The 19,502-nt window shown below is 37.9% G+C and overlaps 3 protein-coding genes across 7 annotated transcripts; 1 reads left to right on the forward strand and 2 right to left on the reverse strand.

Moving 5' to 3' along the window:
• Window positions 1-8,981: 8,981 nt before the first annotated feature.
• LOC125221395 (2-oxoglutarate-dependent dioxygenase AOP3-like) lies at window positions 8,982-10,084 on the reverse strand. The gene is made up of 3 exons (XM_048123513.1): window positions 9,653-10,084; window positions 9,194-9,524; window positions 8,982-9,089 (listed from the first exon to the last, which is right to left on the reverse strand). Exons 1-3 carry the CDS (start codon window positions 10,027-10,029, stop codon window positions 8,982-8,984), a joined length of 816 nt encoding a protein of 271 aa, XP_047979470.1. The 5' UTR covers window positions 10,030-10,084.
• Window positions 10,085-13,991: 3,907 nt separating this feature from the next.
• LOC125221824 lies at window positions 13,992-17,095 on the forward strand. Its single transcript, XM_048124102.1, has 7 exons — window positions 13,992-14,026; window positions 14,739-14,991; window positions 15,204-15,332; window positions 15,406-15,455; window positions 15,731-15,828; window positions 15,904-16,191; window positions 16,518-17,095. Exons 2-7 carry the CDS (start codon window positions 14,774-14,776, stop codon window positions 16,992-16,994), a joined length of 1,260 nt encoding a protein of 419 aa, XP_047980059.1. The 5' UTR covers window positions 13,992-14,026; window positions 14,739-14,773; the 3' UTR covers window positions 16,995-17,095.
• A 101-nt stretch (window positions 17,096-17,196) lies between these two features.
• On the reverse strand, window positions 17,197-19,214 carry LOC125221823 (pentatricopeptide repeat-containing protein At2g20710, mitochondrial-like). Of its 5 annotated transcripts, none has more exons than XM_048124098.1 (3): window positions 19,041-19,214; window positions 18,709-18,951; window positions 17,197-18,623 (listed from the first exon to the last, which is right to left on the reverse strand). In XM_048124098.1, the coding sequence occupies exons 2-3, from the start codon at window positions 18,931-18,933 to the stop codon at window positions 17,397-17,399; spliced, it is 1,452 nt and encodes a 483-aa protein (XP_047980055.1). In that variant the 5' UTR covers window positions 18,934-18,951; window positions 19,041-19,214; the 3' UTR covers window positions 17,197-17,396. The 5 variants fall into 5 exon arrangements, with proteins under 5 accessions (XP_047980055.1, XP_047980057.1, XP_047980058.1 ...); XM_048124100.1 differs by having other exon boundaries at window positions 17,197-18,333; window positions 18,592-18,623; window positions 18,709-19,213; XM_048124101.1 differs by lacking the exon at window positions 19,041-19,214 and having other exon boundaries at window positions 17,197-18,463; window positions 18,588-18,623; window positions 18,709-18,793.
• Between the last annotated feature and the right edge of the window lie 288 nt (window positions 19,215-19,502).

Here is a 19,502-nt window from a genome sequence, read left to right on the forward strand (position 1 = left end):
CACAAATCTTGATCCCATTTTCTTATTGCAAATTAATTTGACATTTGAATAACAATATATGAACTTCAGTCTAATTGTTTTTATTGTATTTTGTTTTTAAATTTTCCCATTAGTTCTACTTTCAGCGAAATAAAAAAATGAGCTGAAGTGCTGAACTACTGAATTCCTAATTAATATGGACAAAATGTTGGATAGTTTCTTATTAAATGAAACATATATCTATTTATCATTTTAAATTAATCTTCTTCTATTCAATTTCTTTTTACGTAAGACAGATTAAAATTTTCTTTCTTGAATTTCACATTTCAGTTCATTTGTTAATTAGTACTCCTATATTAGTTAGTCAAGCCAGAAATTTACAAATAATCTCCAGCTCAACCTTAATTTCAACTCGTGCATAAAATGTAAAAATGATTTTTATGTAATGCAAATTTGCAATGTAATTAGCCGCAATTAACCCGTGCGATATTATTATAGTACATACTTGCTTGGCCGTTCATCTCATTTAACACAAGTTTTTTTTGTTATCTATATACTATACATATTTATAACAGTAGTACTATTTTATTAATCCATTCGAGGTCGCAAACTGTCTATTCAATATTCAATCCCAAATGGAGTAGTAAATATTAAAATCTGACAGAAGGAATTTAAAATCTAATTGACATCTACGTCATTATATTCCTTGAATCATTTTTTTATTGGCATATTGCATGAATAATACTTTTTCGCGCAGTTTAAATTCAAATTATGCAATTGAAGACTCAAAGATCATCTTCTGGGTTGTTAATTGTAAAATGTAACTATAAGTTTTTGGGTCCAAAAAATTAAAAAATTGTCTTTAAAATAAAAATAAAAAAATAAAACTATAGTAACTATATATGATAAATTCGATATTTTGATATTAGTTAGATATAAATAAAATGGCGTGCTCACAGTACATCAACTTATAAAATATTTATATAGCCTGGCCGTTGTTGAGAGAATAAGCTAAACTTACCTAAAGGCGAGTTATTTATATTATGACTCATTGTGTTATTTTCCATTTAGAAAATACTACTATGATTTACATTCCCTAAGTAGTAAATTCATTCTATTAAAAAAAAATACAGTATATAAATAAAAACTTATATTGCACTATTTTTGACATTCACGTTTCTTAAAACTACTGTCATCAACTAGTATATAATTAACCACCGATCGACTAATAGAGTAACATTTACTAGCGGGAAATTGCGTCTCAAATCAATTAGTACATTTCAAGCTCTTTTATTTATTTTTAAAAATAATTAATAATGGTCGATCTACTCATGTGATGACTCTAATTCTAATTCATAACCTATTAGTTCTACCATTTCTAAAGTTCAATTAAAGTTCAATCAAAATAAGTAAGGTGTTTGATAGCTATGATTCTACACATTAGATGTAAAATAATGTTTATGCTTTTATAAAAATATAAATATAATTATCTCAAAATAATAGTAAGAATGAATTAATCTACATAAACACATAATTAATGATATATTAAGTTTAATTAACTAATTAATTATAAATTAGTCTAGATTAATGATAATGATTACAATGGAAACCAAAATCGAAGCCTTAATTTTAGATTAAAACTTAGTGTTGTCCAAATTTTCGTTGATAAAAGTATACCCTCTCAGTCTCTGCCCATAAAAATAGATCACTTTTGACATTTCTAAAGATCCCATCAAAATCGACCATTTATAATTTAGAATTTATTTTATCTTTAATGAGGTAGACCTCCTTTTCCACTAACATTATTCCAATAACTTCTTTTTATTGGTTACGAGAGAGGGCAGAAACCCGAAGAAAATACAATAACCTATCCAACTCGAGCATATCCAGGTCTCAAGCAAATCACTCAATAACAAGTTTCGTACCCCAATTAGTGGCCCCTCATGCAAATATAGTTTTGTATCTCGACTTGACGATCAGCTTGCCAAATAATCCGCAACGGAATTAGCCTCACACTATACACATTTAACTACAAATTATCAATTTTTGTAACACGTACCCCATATATTATGAACAAGACTTAAGCAACTTCCATTTTCTCTATCTAGTTGATCATAAAGACTATAGCTTGATGGGATAATTCTTCTTTTGTTCTAACTTGGTAATAGCATTCCATTTTAATGAAAAAGAATAGATTTGTTCCCAGTTAGGGAGTGACGCATAAAGGTTATGCGTCTTTAAAAGTCATCACTACTCTTTCATCAAACCGAACACATTTCAGCCTCCTTGTTGGCGAATGGCACATCAAATGTGTTTAGAGTTCGTCGGACGGAAAGTAAGGTCTGGACAGTGCAAATACATCCAAATGTGAAACATTGACTTGATGTATGGGGTTTCAAAGGCTTGTTGGAATGTGGAAGGCCGATGAGGATAGACAACGAGCTTATCACTGCCTTGATCGAGCGCTGGAGGCCTGAGACACACTGTTTCCACCTACCAGTTGGAGAGGTTACTGTAACCTTACAGGACGTGCAAAGCTTGTGGGGCTTGAGAGCAGACGGTCGTGTTTTCACTGGCCGTGACTACCCTATCGGATATGACGATTGGCCCAGCAAGTGTCGAGATATGTTAGGATGGATACCTGACGTAGAAAATGAAACGAAGCAGGGCGGTTTGTTAATGACATCTCTTATCCACCAAACGACGATACCTTTGGAAGATGGGCTGTATGATTATGTATACATGCAAATGGCACGTATTCATGTGTTGATCTTGTTAGGGGGTCTTATTATACCGGACACCACAGGGTGCAAGGTCCCCTTTATGTGGTTGAATGCCTTTGACGATGCCTTTGACGTGTCTAGTATCAGTTGGGGTAGCGCTGCCTTAGTGTTTTTGTATCATTATTTATGCGAGGCATCTATAGGCAGACAGAAAAGAGATGTGGGTGGACCTATGGTTCTTTTGCAGCTATGGGCGTGGGAAAGAATGCCCACATTGAGGCCATCCTTTTTGATATCGCCTATGCACACGCCGTATACCCCATCTGGAGCCAAGTAATGTATTTTTTACATTAACTCACTTAACTATGTTTCTTTGTTAACTTTTGACATAAATGTTTTGTATAGGTGGCACGGAGTTACTGAAATTGGAAATGCTCCCCGATATTCAGTAGCTCATTATCGTGATCAGTTCTCACTAATTCGTCCCGGTCAGGTGAAATTTATTTTTGTTGGGTTAGTTAATGAATTTACTATTTTCTAAACTATGAAATTAATTTTGATATTTATATTATTTTTTTGTAGTTTGTGTGGACACCGTATACAGATTGTATCCTGCCTGATTACTGCATTGATTCGACTGCATCCTTCTTGTGCGACACTTACTTGGTGTGTTGGTCATTTGTCGAGGCACACGAGGCTGGACGAGTTTGCCGACAATTTAACCGCTACCAAGGTATTCCTGAGTATCGTGATAGGATGCTAGGTGATGCGGGACATTTGTCTAAAAGTCACCGCCATGGGAGGAAGGGTGCTGATTGGGCAAAGATACATAAATTCTACATAGATGAATGGGATTTGAGACACGACAGGTCCCAATCAACTTTTCACCATGCAACGGTGTCCATGGAAGGTTCCTGTCATCCGGGCTATATGGCTTGGTACAATAGGATCACAGTGTCGTACCTAGTTCAACCTGGGACGCAGTCAACAGTTGGGATGAACGAGTCAGCCTCTTCGTTGAAGTTGACGGTATGTTATGTTTTTGTATATAAAAATGTATTTAGTTTGATGTTTGTATAGATTGATTGTATAGATTGATAATAATGATTATATATTTGTATTATCTAGGTTGAGGCCCTTCAGGGGATATGGCATTTGACCTCTGAACACGACAACGACCCTCGGTTACGGCAGATCCGAGAAATTGCTGCTGAGGCCCTTCGTGCGACGAACCACACTGATGTGATGGAGTATCCAGCTTCGCAACGGCGAAATGTGGCCATGCCGCCACGCCCACCAACTTCTCTTCGTCATGGATTGCCGGGTGTTCGGACGGGTGGACACGGGTGGACACGACAGCATAGGTTGTCGCAGCCGCAGCCCGAGTATACGGTACCATCGCCACTGCATCCAGAATACGATCCCCCAGGTTGGACTGTCTACCCAGGGTCACAGTCTCAGTTGAGTGGTGCAAGCCACGAGCACTCGCAATGGGGAGCACGATCATCATGTGACTCATTCTTTGGCGGTGGGTCTGATTGGAACGCAGCGCTAGCAGGACGTGATCCATACTTCCAGAATTATCAATTCGTGGATCCGGTTGGGGAAGAAGAAGGCGAGGACGAAGAGGGTGAGGGCGAGGAAGAAGAGGGTGGAGAATCAGGGAGTGAGAAAGATGATGAAGTAGTAATATCTCGACCACCCACCGAGGGATCGTCACGACCAACAGTGAAGAGTTCATCAAGTAAGATTGAGAAGGCTATGCATAATGTATTGAGGGGGTTTTCAACAAGGAAGAACAAAGGGAAAGCTCCAACAAAATTCACGCCTTCGAGGAAATAGGTGTTTGATAGGGGCTTCATTTGTATCTTTAGTGTGAACTTATATGTTTTAATTGTAACACCCAATTAAATCAAGTTTAAGATTTCACAATTCTGATACGATAAAGAGATATATTAATCAAGACCTTTTTTTTAAAAAAAGTATTCACTATTAATAATTCGATCCATAAACATATTTAATTTATATTTGGATGTCATGCTGCACAAAACCTTAATTACTTTGATGTAATATTGATTCGACTATTTGACTATTTACTATTTACTATTTACTATTTTAATATTCATTTCTTCAATATGTGGCACCATTGAAAATTTATATATTTATCTATTTAGATCTACCATATTCCATCCCTTCTATAATAGTTTTACAACTATTCTCTTTTTAAATTCTTAATAGCACACAAAAATATTTACAATACAAAGTATCGATTGTCAAATAATCATTCCACCTGGATAAAAAAAATGACAACAATATTCATCTGACATAATAACTGTCAACAAAAGTCAATATAATAAGTGTCAACAACATCTACCACAAAATGTTGATAAATAAACATAGTAACTGTCCAATAAGATCCACCATCAGTTTCTGCAGCAAAAAACAAACATCAACGATATTCAGCTTCGAAGTCATGCCTTCTCTTGTCAGCTGTTCCTGCAAATCAACAAAAATAGTCAATAAAAAAACTAATAGCTCTCAAATGCACAACTCAATCAATGCCAAAAGCAAGGAAATATATACCACGAAATTACTGAACAGCACCGTCTGTGCAATTTCTTCGGTCATGCCCCTCTTTCCCACAATTTCTGCAACGGCGGGGAGCCCTCGATTCATCTTCCTCGCGGACATCCATTTGATTACGTATCCTCCTTCCTCTTTGCATACCATGCCTTCTTATAACTGATTGACACACCAAATCTGTCTTGAACATCAGCTATTATTGAGAAGACCTTGAAATCGGCACATTGTCGCACATGATGTCGAATACACAGAGCAATCATTGCCGATGAGAAGTTAGCATGATCTCTGTTAGCACGATGGCCTACACAAGTATGTCGCCCCACCCACTTTCTAACTTCCCACATATCGTCATGCGCCATTTGAGTAACTGAAATCTCCCACTTACATTCCCTTGCTTTTTCAGCGTCGGTGGTGCTGATGATGCCAATACCTGTTGCTGTCGTTCCTGCAGGAAATTTGCATACGGCATGTCATCTTCTTAATTTGCTCTTGACGACCTTAAATTGTTTTTCCTGCCACAAACTCCACATAGTTATAGCTGTCTTCACATGAAGCTTCGAATCAAATTTTGTTCCCAACACAATCCGATGCGGCTCATTCTCATCCCAATACAAATTGTTGTGTTCATTATCAACACCATCATCAGATACTCCAGAAGGACGAGTTGGTAATTCGTGAAAGAATTTCAACCCTCTAGTGTTGTATTCCGGAAGTGGTTGTTCACCTTGTACAACAGGTTTACATGGTATTAGCTCATCATCAGAAGAACCATCACCATCATCAGAAGAACCATCACCATCACAGAGATCGGGTTCTGACTCAGTATCAGATAGTGTTGTTGGCTCATTAAGAACATCTGCTACATTTACCTCATCATTCAATCCACCACCAACATCAACAGCATCTATAACATCTCTCTGCTCATTCATACTATGATCAAAGTTCATATGTTCACCCCTCGCAGATGATCCAATACCACATTCAGAGCTCAAAAGTTCAACCCTCGCAGATGATCCACTACCAAAATCAACAACTCGTGGGATTTCTGAACTTCTAACAGGTGAATACTCAACAAATAATTCAATACACCCACTTGAATTTTGAGCATTGTTGAACATAAACATTACACTTTCATCATTGCAAATCACAGAACATGTATAACTCATCCCGGAAGCAAACACTATACATTGTCTCCACAATAATTCTATAGTGTGTTGGTTCACATCTATTCTCATCGCATCACATATCATTGCTACCAATTCAGAATAGGAAACACACGAATTTAATACGATGGAGCTCCTCGCACGAGGTGGATCATAACCAATACCCATATGTGGTAGTTGAACTACTCTACCACCCCAATACAAACTCACAAATACTTGCATGATTTCTGCATCACAAACATTTTCCAAAAACAACAATGAGGGACATTTTTTCTATAAGCCCTAATTTTTAATAAATTGGGTAAAACTAACAAAGTAGAGCAAAATAAACATGAATAATGATGAATGTAGCCAAATTGAAGAACAAATACCGAATATGTTTGAAATTCGTCGGAAAACATGGACAATTGCGCCGGAGAAGATGGAAAATCGCGACTTTGCTCGCTGCCTGCTCGCTGCCTCTGTCGAAATGTGTTTCTGCCTCTGTTCTGCTGTTTAAATCGCGACTGGAAGACGCATAACCCTTATGCGTCACTAATGAAAGACGCATAACGGTTATGCGTCACTAGTGAAAGACGCATAATGCTTATGCGTCACTAAATAAAGACGCATAACTGTTGTGCGTCACTCCAAAACGCTAATTTTATGTGCGTTTTTTCTTGACGACGCATAACCCTTATGCGTCATTATGTAAAGACGCATAACCTTTATGCGTCACTCCCTTAACTGGGAACAAATCTATTCTTCTTCATTAAAATAGAATGCTATTACCAAGCTAGAACAAAAGAAGAATTAACCCATAGCTTGATTGTCACGGACTTCAATACCCTGTATGTCGTTATCCTAAGCAAGTTGTAGACCATCATATATGAAACAATAACTTAGCCACAATTATTGAATCTTGACCTAAACTTCTCGAGTATCTTTAACAAGACCCCGACATTATTTCTAAAACCATCACCGGCTGATACCACTCCAGATATTTTCTTCACTGTCCGTCGATATTAAGCTTCAAGATACCTGATGTTGGAAGGGACCAACTAACCCACTTTCTCAGTGGAACTTTGGTTTTGGCTTTGTGTGTAACAAAATTGTGCCAGACTCAGTGTCCAAGCGTTACTCTGAACTATCATACTATCCACCGACCATGTCTCATCGCCTAACATTTAAAATATTTTAGGAGTATTCTTTACCAAATGCATGTTAAAATTTATCAAATAGTAAAAAATGATTTTTTATGAGAAAAGGGAGTAAATAAACGCGACAAAAGCAGCAACCACAATATATAGATTATAGGGCATAATAGTAACTTCATTCCAAATTTGAAACCGTCGTGCACCACCATACCTCCTTCCACGGAAGCTAATTTTGGCGGCGAAATGAGTCTACGACGCGCCACCGATAAGCGCATCTCGATTATTCGGATTATGGAATCCAGGCGGCACCCAGACTGTACCAAGTCGAAGATCTCTTCCGGCGGTACTAATATTTAGCCTTTACCTTTCCGCATTGTAGAATTCAAAATTATTTTGTGCTGGAATTGCGGATAGGTTTACTTCGACTTCTTCGCAATGTCTTACAGTTGTGAGTTTTCTGACTCATGAGTGATTAGGAAATTTAACGAGCATTGCTTGAAAAAATTCTAATGCAATCAGTTTGGGTTTAGAAATGTACTCTTAGTCGAGTGTGCAACATTCGGATTTGTTTCTATGCTGGAAGAGAGGGGGTGCATTGTGACGGTTATGACAGATAATGATTCGAAGCTGGTTTTCTAAGTGTGTTTATAAATAATTCTTACTCTGTAGTTAGTAGTATTCTGCTGTGTACTAGTAAATTTATAGTAACATTTCATACTTTACCTTCTAAATAAGTTTATGCTTCATAATACCATATTTTGGGGAAAGAATGATTTTATGTTGGATTCAGTGATTCAGATTTCATGAACTATATGCAGTAGAATACATGATAGATTATTCCTTTTGCACAACATGTTTGGACTTATGCAGATTGATCCCTAAGGATGTACATCTTCTAAGTCAAGTTAAAAGCTGTGGAGATGAAACTAGGGGATATGTATGGCACCTCATACCATGATTTTTCAGAATACTGTAATTTTCCTAATTTTAATACGTATAACTGCTTAATCATAGTTTGACAAGTTTCTCTGGATAATCTTTAATTTAAAGTTGAGAAAACAATAATGATTTTGTTGGATTAGAGAATGAGTAAAGAAGGGGCCACTGAATTGATGTTTGAGTGTTGGAGTACTGATCCAAGTCTCTCAGCATTAAAGAACTGGTTCCTGTTTTTCTTGGATTAGAGAATGAGTAAAGGTATCAGGGCAGTGTTTTTCCTAAATTCTGAACTTTTGATAAGTTAGTGATGTGCTGCAGTTGCATTTATGAGCTATACAATTTTCTTCCTGAATGTAGGTATGCACATTATCAATTTGACAGGTAGATGCTTAAATTTGCTCACTGGGAGAGATGCACATTATGGATGAATGTCTAGAAAGTATAAAATTGATATTTGCTTATCGCAACCCATGGTTAAATGAAAACATAGCCAGGCAGTATCTAGGCTTGTCAGCTTTCATTATGACTTGATGCTTGGCTGCATATATCCTTCCGTTGCTCCATACCTATGTTCAAATATTTTTCAAATTGACAAAATAAAACAAGAATTAAATATGCCATGTAGTAGAAATAGTGGTGCTTCTAAGGTACTTAAGATTTAAAGTAATACTTCATAAGCGTCACCAGCCATTACGACAAATAATCCAGGTGGGACATCAACATCCAACCATTCCCCGTTCCTCAATTGTATCTGCAGTCCATTGACCTGATTCTGGTAAAGTATCGACAAGAAGCTCTTGTCTGTGTGGATATTTGTTCCCATATTACTACTGTTGTCTGCATCAAGTTTGGGAACCGAGTATTTTATGGTTCTTAGCAGATAAGTTGTCGATCCAACATGGGAATCATGGTGTTTTTCTGCACCATAACTTTCAAACACCATTCTGTCTACTAGTTGCTCCATCTCTGAAACTAGCCTTGCATAGCATAGGATGTTTTCACTGCAAGGGTGCACACACACAGACACATTCTCAAGGGCATGGATATATATGTATACATACAAGGAATGACTAGAAGTAAAGTAGGGTTTTAGTTTGAAGTTACATATTCATATGCATATGTGACATACCAGAATTCTTTGTTTCCTGATGGCCACATTAGATTTGTGAAGCTTTGAACAGCATCTAGAGTAGTTGCTTCTGGAATTCCCATGCTTTCGTGGACGGGAGCATGGGGCAGTTTTCCCACATAACCATAGAAACTTAAGTCAGAAGTGTTTCTAGATTTGGTTTCAAATGGCAGATTAAACACTTGTTCCAAAACATGGAATACTTGCTTGTCTAGTTGAGATGAAACATTTTCGTATTTTGCCAAGAAAAATCCGAACTCTTCAAGAGCCTCTCGCAAGCTCTTGCAAGTCGGAAGCCATGAGCTGGAACTAGGACTCAAGTTTTTAGTTGAGAGATCAAAGATTGGAATTTTGGGAAGTTCTTGAGTAGTAGCCATGGAAGTTTTACAATGATTTGAAGAAAATGTTTTGGTGGGAAGGTTTGTAGGAGTGATTTGCATTTATACAAAATGCACTTGAATATTACAGAAATATACAAGAGTTACTAATAAAAATGTGTGATAATGAAGTTAGGGTGTCCATGACATCGGCATGAATATTAAACTCAATCTTGATTGACCCATAATCTACTTATTACTAGTTTAATGAATCATCTTGATAATTGGACAATGTAGATATGGTCCTTCATGCTAAACAATGCTAATTAAATGGGGCAAATTGTCATGTTATGGAAGACTAGGATGTTATATATCGAATAATTAAAAGGTTTAAGTCTAAGATTTTATCAATCGTATCTATTTGTTTTGTGATATGGTCGTTCATGTAGTTGGCTGACATCACATAATCTATTAATTTGTGATGGATCTTGTTGTTTATTGGACGCTCCACTTAATTATGGTCCCTTCAGAATAAATAAATGATGGCAAAATTGGCATGATGTGGCATAATAAGATGTATATATGAAATACTACTTAAATTACAATGTCAAGTCTAAGATTTGTCACAGCATCGGTTTGTTTTACAGGGGGGCTACCATTTTGGTGGAAGATGTGAAAAGAATTGATTGATTGTTACTTACTAACAAATTCCTGCCTAACATGAGAAATTATGGAGGTATAATTGTGATTTATCTTATTCCAGGTACAATCAAGAGTTTAAAATTTGAATCTTGAAAGGATCAAACAAATTGTGGTCCACAAAATTATGTGGATTTTTGCTACTATATTTTTTGTCACAATCCTGGCTGACTATAAGTTCAAGTGCTCAAAATGAAATATGATTTGTTTTAAAATATGATTGATCGATGTGGTTTGTAACTAGAATGTTCTTATATGTTTATGTTGGTATGTGTGTATGTGGTCCATGAATTGGTGACATGAATGAAACAACAATGTGATTTTTTTATGTCACACTCCTGGCTGACCAAGTTCTAATTGTTCACAATGAAATATGATTGATGTGGTTTGTAATTTATGTTTATGTTGATGTCTGTGTATGTGGTCCACGAATTGGAGATTGTCATGAAACAACGATATGATATTTGTTAGTATTATCTTTGTTCACTTGAAGTGGAGTATTTCTTGTACGCAATTAAATTTTATTCAACTTTGTTTTGAGATTTAAGTGAAGAGAATACGTGTCACTAGGAATTCCAATATAGAAATATCAGTCGCTTATGTTAGCTGCATATTGGGTTTACTATATGTACTATGTACACAATACATTGCATATGATATTGTCATATCTACTTGCAATGAAGAAATAGAGTCTATGAGAGCAAGCAACATTGTGTGCATGATTGTTTATATATAAAAACACGCACACACAAATAGTTGTAGCGGATGTTATGTGATTTTTTAGGTAAGAGAGAGATTATTGCAATCTATTAAGGGAATCACACATTCAACAGTGCACTTAATTCCCATTGAAAGATTGTTTAATCTGTCATGCTGCTGTTCTTGGGCACCAACCACTCTCCAACAACATGCTCAACTTCCCATTTATATTCCCCCTACTGCTGCTATCTCCCACCAATTTCTTCTCCACCCCTTAGCTCTACCCTCCAACCATGTCCCTTAATGGTGAAGAAAACCACCACCACCGCCGCACCCCCACCCCAGGCAAGGCCACCCTCCTTGGCGAGGGAAAGGGGTCCCCACGATCAAGCAGCGCCGAATCGCGCACCCGGCCGCCTAGAGATGGCAAAGGGAGGCGGCTGGCGTGCCTGAGGAGTGGAAGCGCCCTGCGCAAGACATCACCCACATCGTGTACGTCTCCTCGAGCGAGATCCGCCTCCCCGGCGGCGACCTCTACCTCGCCACCGAGCTCGGCCTCCGCAACGACGTGGGGCGCGTGATGCTCTACTTCCTCGGGTGCTACGGCGGGGCGACGGGGCTTGAACACGGCGGTGCAGCAGTTCACCCCGGGACAGCAGGTGATCGACGGGCGGCTGTCGGGGGAAAGGGGATATATTAAAGAGGGCGGGACCTGCCACAGAAGATGAGGAGAACATCAGGAGTTCTGAAAGAAGCTGATGGCCGGGGCCGGGCTGAGGACTCCTCGGTGTTCTGGGCGGTTCACCCGGCGGACCCCGGGGATACTGAACCGGCTGGAGAGCACGCTGGGTTTGGGGGTGGGGGCTGGAATGCAGCAAAGGGGGTTGATGGATTATGGGAATGTGAGTAGTAATACTATATTTTATGTGATGGAGTATATGAGAGAGGAGTTGGGGGAAAAAGGGAGAGAAAGGGGAGGAGTGGGGGGGCTCGTTTGGGCCGGGGGTTACCTTTGAAGGGAGCTTCGGAACCTGCTTTTTTAAGGAAAAATAGTGATGATGAAGAAGAAGAGTTCAGTTGTAATGGATGATGTCGTCGGAAAATTTATAAAGTATTCATTAATCTTACTTATTAATTTCATCCATATGATCGTGTTATGGAATCGGGGGGCCCCAATTTATAAATTAGTGCTCTACTTATGAAATAATTGAGTCTCAAAATTAATTAAACTATTATACCTCCCCCCCCCAAAATTTTCCCCCTTTTGATCCAAGTTTTAAAAAAATTTTAAATGAAAAAAAAAAGTTGAAAGGGGCCCTACTTTTAAAGTTTTATTTTATAAAAAAAGTGTTTTAAGAGAAATGAATAGTTCACTACAAAAAAGGAAAAGGTTTATCAAATTTTCGGGGGAAAAAAATTAAAAATGTAAAATTTTTGGGGAAGGTAGAATAATTATGATTTCCCGTTTGATTTGGAGAAAATTTTAAAGGGGGATACATCTTGAGTGTTTTCCGGTTTGCATGGAATGATAGATTCGGGTAATCAAGGTGGCGACCCCAAAGTTTCACCCCAAAAATTTTTTAGTTATGATTCACTTTTCTTCTTTCTCAATCAACCATTGCTAAAACGATCATTGGTGCCTAACCCTTTTTAAAAAAAAATCACAAACATTTTTCTCGGTTTTCCATAAGAATTTCTTCTTATGAATTTGTCATACATATAGGACTTCTTTTGATTCTTTAAGTTTACGTGGAATTTTTTTTTATGAAAACGAGTAATTTTTTAGTAACCATCCCCCCAATTCAAATATCCTTTTTTTTAAATATGTAAATTGTTTCTATTTTTTTTAATCATCAATATCATCCAACCCAACCATCTTTATTTTTAGTGAGTTTTTAAACCATCAATCATACAATTATATGGAGTCTATCTTTCTATATTTTTTTAATAATAATTTTTATTTATTTTTTTAAAAAGTATTGAAAAATTATAAAAACACCAAACTAAAAAAATAGTATATACAAACAAACCAAAAACAAAATTCACAATTTATACAAAATTAAGGATAAATAATTGATAGTACTAAGAAATTGTAGTAAACAAAAATGGATTATAATTAAAAATATTATGTAAAAATAAGAAATTTTTTTGGCCACCTAATTTTTCCCTGGAGACGTTTTCAAATTCCTCCATTCTTTAAATTTTTAACGAAACATACAGTAAAAATTGCTTGACATTTAACGACTTTTAATTTTTTATCCCGCATAATTTTTTTCTTTGAAATTTTACGCCATTTTTTGGAAAAGAGGGCTTTGGGGCGTAAACTAATCTTGTTCAATTTTTTGGATAAACTAAACCCTTTTTGGGGATGGGAAACAAGAGGTTCCGATATCGGTGAGGGCGCACCGTATGGTAGTTATCTCCTTTTTTTCGTTTTTTTTTAAAAAAAAGATTGATTTTTTCGTTATTAGTAATAATTTCAAATACTAGTATAATTTTAACTGTTTATGGATTGCAATGAAAAAAGGGAAGCACCGCGGTGGCGGTAGACGATCGTCCGGGTTTCCACAATTTTTGCTCGTGCCATCTCTGAATGAGGCGGCACGATCTCGCCGGGAAACCACGTCGATTTTCACCCGCTGTTTCCCTGATATTTCAAGTAATTTCTTAATTGTCACTGACTTTGAATTTCGATTGATGAAGTTGGGATTCAATTTTGTTTTCTTGTTGTTGGATGTTTGCTCATCTTTTGTTTGTTGCTGATACAAAGCTACATTAGGAGGTAAATCTTGAAACTAGTTGTTATGTTGGCTAAATACTAGGGTTTGATTGTTGTATTTCATTGATAGGGCAGCACTGTTGCATGATTTTGTGATGTTCACTAGCCGCGATTCTCGTGTTAGGATGTTGTTTGTTGATTCAGTGTATGTTTGTGATAGGATGCAATCTAACTGAGAATTGATGTTAGATAAGGAGTCATGGTATTCGAATAAGATATCGACTATTGTACTAGCAGCATGAGCTAGAGAAAGGATGAGATTTGTGTCAAGTTTGATTCGAGGGATGAAGGATGCTTGTCTAATGCGTCGTCTGTTTAAGCTTTTAAGATGGATAATGATCGGAACGAATCTTTTGTATAGTAGTAGTAACAAATTCCCATGTGCTGTGGTTTTGCTATCCCTTATCTTGCTCAACTCAATTAATTCTTGTAACTTTTTGATGCAAGATTTAACTTCGATGGCTGCTCCTCCATCTTTATATGCTTCTTGTTGTACAGAAAAACACAAAAACAAATACTAGTTGCTATGTTCATTATACATATCTTAGTCAAAATCTCTCTGATGCCACATTTGCTTCAACACTCTCTGCAGTAAGCCCTGCATCTGAAGAACCCCATGGAAATGAAATGGTTCAATTTGCTTCGGAAGATGCTTCAGCAGAGACCACATCTTTAATAACTAACAGCAATGTTTCTTCAAGTGGACATGATTTATCTGCTTCCGAATTTGATGCTCCTTTAGTCCATGGTGCAATCAATAGGGGCTCAGCTCGAGCGTCTTCTCAAAATTCTAATGCGATCGTGCCAGCAAATACCAACCTAAACGGAAATTCCATTTTTCAGGGGTATTTATAGTTTAAACCCACTTATGGATATATTCTTTTATGGACACGACGCTTAGGAGTAGATATATTGGCATTACATGCTAAAAACCATTATCTGCATGTCATGTAAAATTGTTTCTTAATAGCTATCTTGGATGCTTTCATTATATTCTATTACCATATTATCTTGTTCCTTTGGTGAATTGATTTCTCTCACTATTCTCTGCTACTAGCCTCATTGAAAAGGTTAGGAGGACAGTTCAGGGCTCTGCCGATGATATTGGCTGGCTACAAAAAGATCCAGACATGCCACCGGTTGAAGATGGAACTGAAAGATTTACAGAAATACTTGATGAAATACGGTATTTACTCTTAAATCTGACAAGTTAGTCCCATAGTCCAACGTTATAACAGTGTGTTGGCCTTGTGAATCAGACATGGTGTGCACCGGTTGCCAAACACAATGATTTACTTGTTAGTCCCTGGTACTGATGTTTCTCTGCTCCTTGTATTCACTTTCTCTTGATTTCAATGCAATTGATCGGTTCAGTGTCAATTTCTCGTAGTATATATGAAAGAAAATAATGAATCTTCCGTTTCTGTTATATGGTTGGAAAATTGGCCTAGAACGAAATCTGTGAGGACATTGTCAACATTCATACTGTGTAAAAGGCTAAAGATAGCTTCTCTCCTGTTGTTGTATCATAAATTCTGTGAAGACATTCGTCGATATTGACTGTAGTTTTGCGCTGTTCCTTAGGTCTCTTCAGCAACCACGGTCCTCTTTATTTTGTGAACACAAAGAAAAGTTTTTCAAAGATGGGGCTCACTTGTCATATAGCCAAAATTCACAGTGAGGTACGTCTGATTAATTTTGTTGTCCATTGTGTGTGCTTCTTAGTTCTTCTGTTCCTTGACGAAGTAGAGTTTTAGGCTTCAGTGGAAAAGAATGCCAAAGAGATAAAGGACTATATAGAAGAAATATACTGGGGTTCCAAGAAACGTGTGTTGCTGCTCGGTCATAGTAAAGGCGGAATAGATGCTGCAGCCGCTTTGTCCATGTATTGGGATGAACTGAAAGACAAGGTTGCTGGATTAGCGTTAGCGCAGAGTCCATATGGTGGTAGTCCAATCGCTTCTGATATACTCCGGGAAGGTCAACTCGGCGATTATGTAAACATGCGTAAGCTGATGGAGATCCTTATATGTAAAGTCATCAAGGTATGAAAATTTTACTGCTCGTATGGTTGAACGTTATGCTGCTTACTCGAAATGCATTTTCTTATAGCTCATACTCCCTCTGTCCCTGAATAAGTGCCCCATTTCATAATACAGTGGTAAAGTGATACTGAATTTCCAATTTTCCCCTTCTAAGAATGACAAATCTTTACTTTTTCAGTTTTACATGCAATAATTATGAGTAACAAGAGTAAAACTAGCCAGTTCCTTGGTATGTATGTTTTGACAATTATTCAAGGTCGGAGGGAGTAGACGGATAGGTAATTGGTTCATTGTAAATGTTTGCTAATGTTGCATGTGTTATATAGGGTGATTTGCAGGCTTTAGAAGACTTAACTTATGAGAAAAGGAAAGAGTTCTTGAGGAAATATCAATTACCGAGGGAGCTGCCTGTCGTTTCCTTCCACACCGAGGCGAGGATCTCCCCTGCAGTTTTGGCCACGTTATCTCGTGTTGCTCATGCAGAGCTACCAATGTTCTCTGGGCAACCTACAACACTGCCTGTGATCATACCTCTGGGTGCTGTAATGGCTGCCTGTGCACAGCTGCTTCAGATTAGGTATGGGGAGAAGAGTGATGGCCTCGTCACTCGCCGTGATGCAGAGGTTCCTGGCTCGATAGTGGTCAGGCCAGAGCGCAAGCTAGACCACGCCTGGATGGTTTACTCATCGCTGAACGATGATCCATCAGAAGCAGACGCTTCTCAATTATGTGAAGCACTTCTCCGCATGCTTGTGGAGGATGTGAAGAAAGAGAAAGACGAAGTTGCCAAGAAACAAGAATGAGATGGTTATGGACTTCTGGTGGCTTCAGTTTTACTAATTTTTTGCTTCCTTTTGTACTAATAGGTGATTACAGTCAGATTAATTCTTTGTTTCTTTCTTTCTCTTCTCGTTTTGAATTGGCTATGTTCAACTAATTATAAATTCAAGCATGGTTCACATTTAGTAAAAGCACATATACTAACAAAATTTATTGAATTTGCACTTCATCCAAACTTGAGCAATTGATTGATTTTTCCCAACTCAAATGCCAAAATGGCTACTTGCAAAATTCATTTCAACAATCATCATGTTGAAGGTATACACATCTCTATCCCAAATTCACAGTAGGATATGGATGGATGCTGTCAGCCTAACATCGATGAAGAAGGCCCGGGGAGCATAGCTTCTTCATCTCGAGGGGGGTCAGCTGGTTTTCCCACCATAAATTGAGGAGAATAAAGGGATGTAGAAATCTCCTGTAGCTGCTGTCTTGTTCCTGTTTTCAGTCTTTGGCTTCTCGTTGCTCGAGAATCTTTGTATGATATCCTTGACGCCGTCTTTGGAGCTGCCATACTTCTCCAGCAGCATCAACATTTCTTGCATTCCATTTGCATCTTTTTTCTCTTGCAGATATTCTAAACATGCTGAGACTACAATGAGGTTAGGTTTCCAGCTGGGCAAACTGGCCAGAAACGCCTTCTTAGTAAACTCCACGGTCTTCTCCATCTGCCCATCTTTTAGGTATCCGAGCGCCATATGACTAAATGTCAATGCATTAAGCTCCTTCCCTGCATCCATGAGTCGCTTCAGAATTATCTCAGCATCTCTTACACCACCTTTCTTGCAGTAAGCGCGAATGACAAGGTTAGGAATCTCAATGTCAAAGTCTGCGTTTGTTCCCTCCCATTCCTCCAAGATATTTCTGGCACCATCAAGGTCTTCCAACTTCTCCAGTGAACTTATCATAGTAACATAGTACTTATTCGATAACTCAGCAAAGTCCGGAAGCAGATTCCATACACGATACACATCTTCTGTTCTCTGCATTGCTGCATAGTAAGTTATCAAACTCAGATACGTGCTACTCCCTCCATGAACTCCAGTCAGACTCTCGGCCTTCCTCAAGAGTGCATAAGCTTTCTCCGAATCACCAGCTTTGAGATACCCTTTAGCCGCTGTAGCATAGGTATGAAAATTGATATAGTCCCAATAATCTGCCTCCATCTTCACCAAAAGCCTCTCCATTCGCTCTAGATCAAAACGAGCGTATCCTTTTAACAATATTTCGTAAGTGAGCCTGTTGTAAACAATGCCCTCATCTTGCATCTCTCGTGCCAATGCCTCGAGCTTCACGTGCTCCCTGTTCGTACAGTAAAGACTCAGCATTACATTGTAAGGCATAGTACTGCGGGATTTGAACTTCCGAATGCATTCCATGACTTGCTCTGCTTTCTCCACGTATTTCACCATGGCGTAACAGTTCAAAAGAGCTACATAAACCGGATAATCGAGTAAAATGTGGTCGAGTTTGTTAAAATATTTCTCTACTTCATCTATGCCATAAACCTTAAACAATAGATCTAGCTGAATCGCAGCGAGTTTTGGGGTAATTACATACTGATTCCTGCTACGGCTCATCCATTCAACTATCTGTCATGAAACCATAAGCAAATTTGATTCAACACAAAATCAGCAAACACAACGGAATCAACTGATATGAAAAGAGGATGCTTACATGAAGGGCGGGCGTGAAACGGCGGCGTTTGGTGAAGTTTGTGATGAATAGTTGGAGTGTTTGTTGGCGTATATCTCCAACTTGAGCGACCCATTCGTCCAGAACTGGAATCACAGAAGCCCTGTCTCGATAACATTTCACAAGTCTGTCGTACAGATTGGGCGATCTCTCGGTCGAATACATTGAAATTCTCCAGCCTGAGGGGCTCCAAACTGCCCTTTTCATTATCGAATCAGAAAATTTCTGGAGGAATTTCATCATCCAAAGCCCTCAGTTTTCACTCCATATAATATAACCAGCGAAATGCGGCTGAGTAATGAAACGCAGACAACCTGTTTGACAAAATTACACTGTGCAGGCAATGAGTTCAATGAAAGAAAAAGTATTCCTTATTTCCATTCCTCTTACGCCTCCGCCGCCGCTACCAGACTAGACACAATTCACCTCCCCTTACTTTACACCCCTCACCCATGGACGATCGCTATCAGTTTCCTACAATTTCAAAAAGAAAAAATAGGAGTACTACTTATGTGATCTATTGAAGGGTGGTCAAAAGGGTACCCTCACCCGATTATTTCAGCTGAAATACCAGTCCCGAATTCACCGGCGGACGCATAATTTTTTTTCAATAGGGGCTCTACGAGTATAAATTTTATAGTAATATATACTCTCTCTATGTTTCCTCGCGAAACTTTTCGTTACGAAGTTTAAGAAATGGATGTAAAGTGTTATAAATAAATAGATAAAAAAGTAAGAGAGGGAAAAAAAGTGAAGAGAATAAAATAGAAAGTGAA

The sequence above is a fragment of the Salvia hispanica genome, chromosome 4 (assembly GCF_023119035.1).
Source record: "Salvia hispanica cultivar TCC Black 2014 chromosome 4, UniMelb_Shisp_WGS_1.0, whole genome shotgun sequence".
Taxonomy (NCBI): Eukaryota; Viridiplantae; Streptophyta; class Magnoliopsida; order Lamiales; family Lamiaceae; genus Salvia; species Salvia hispanica.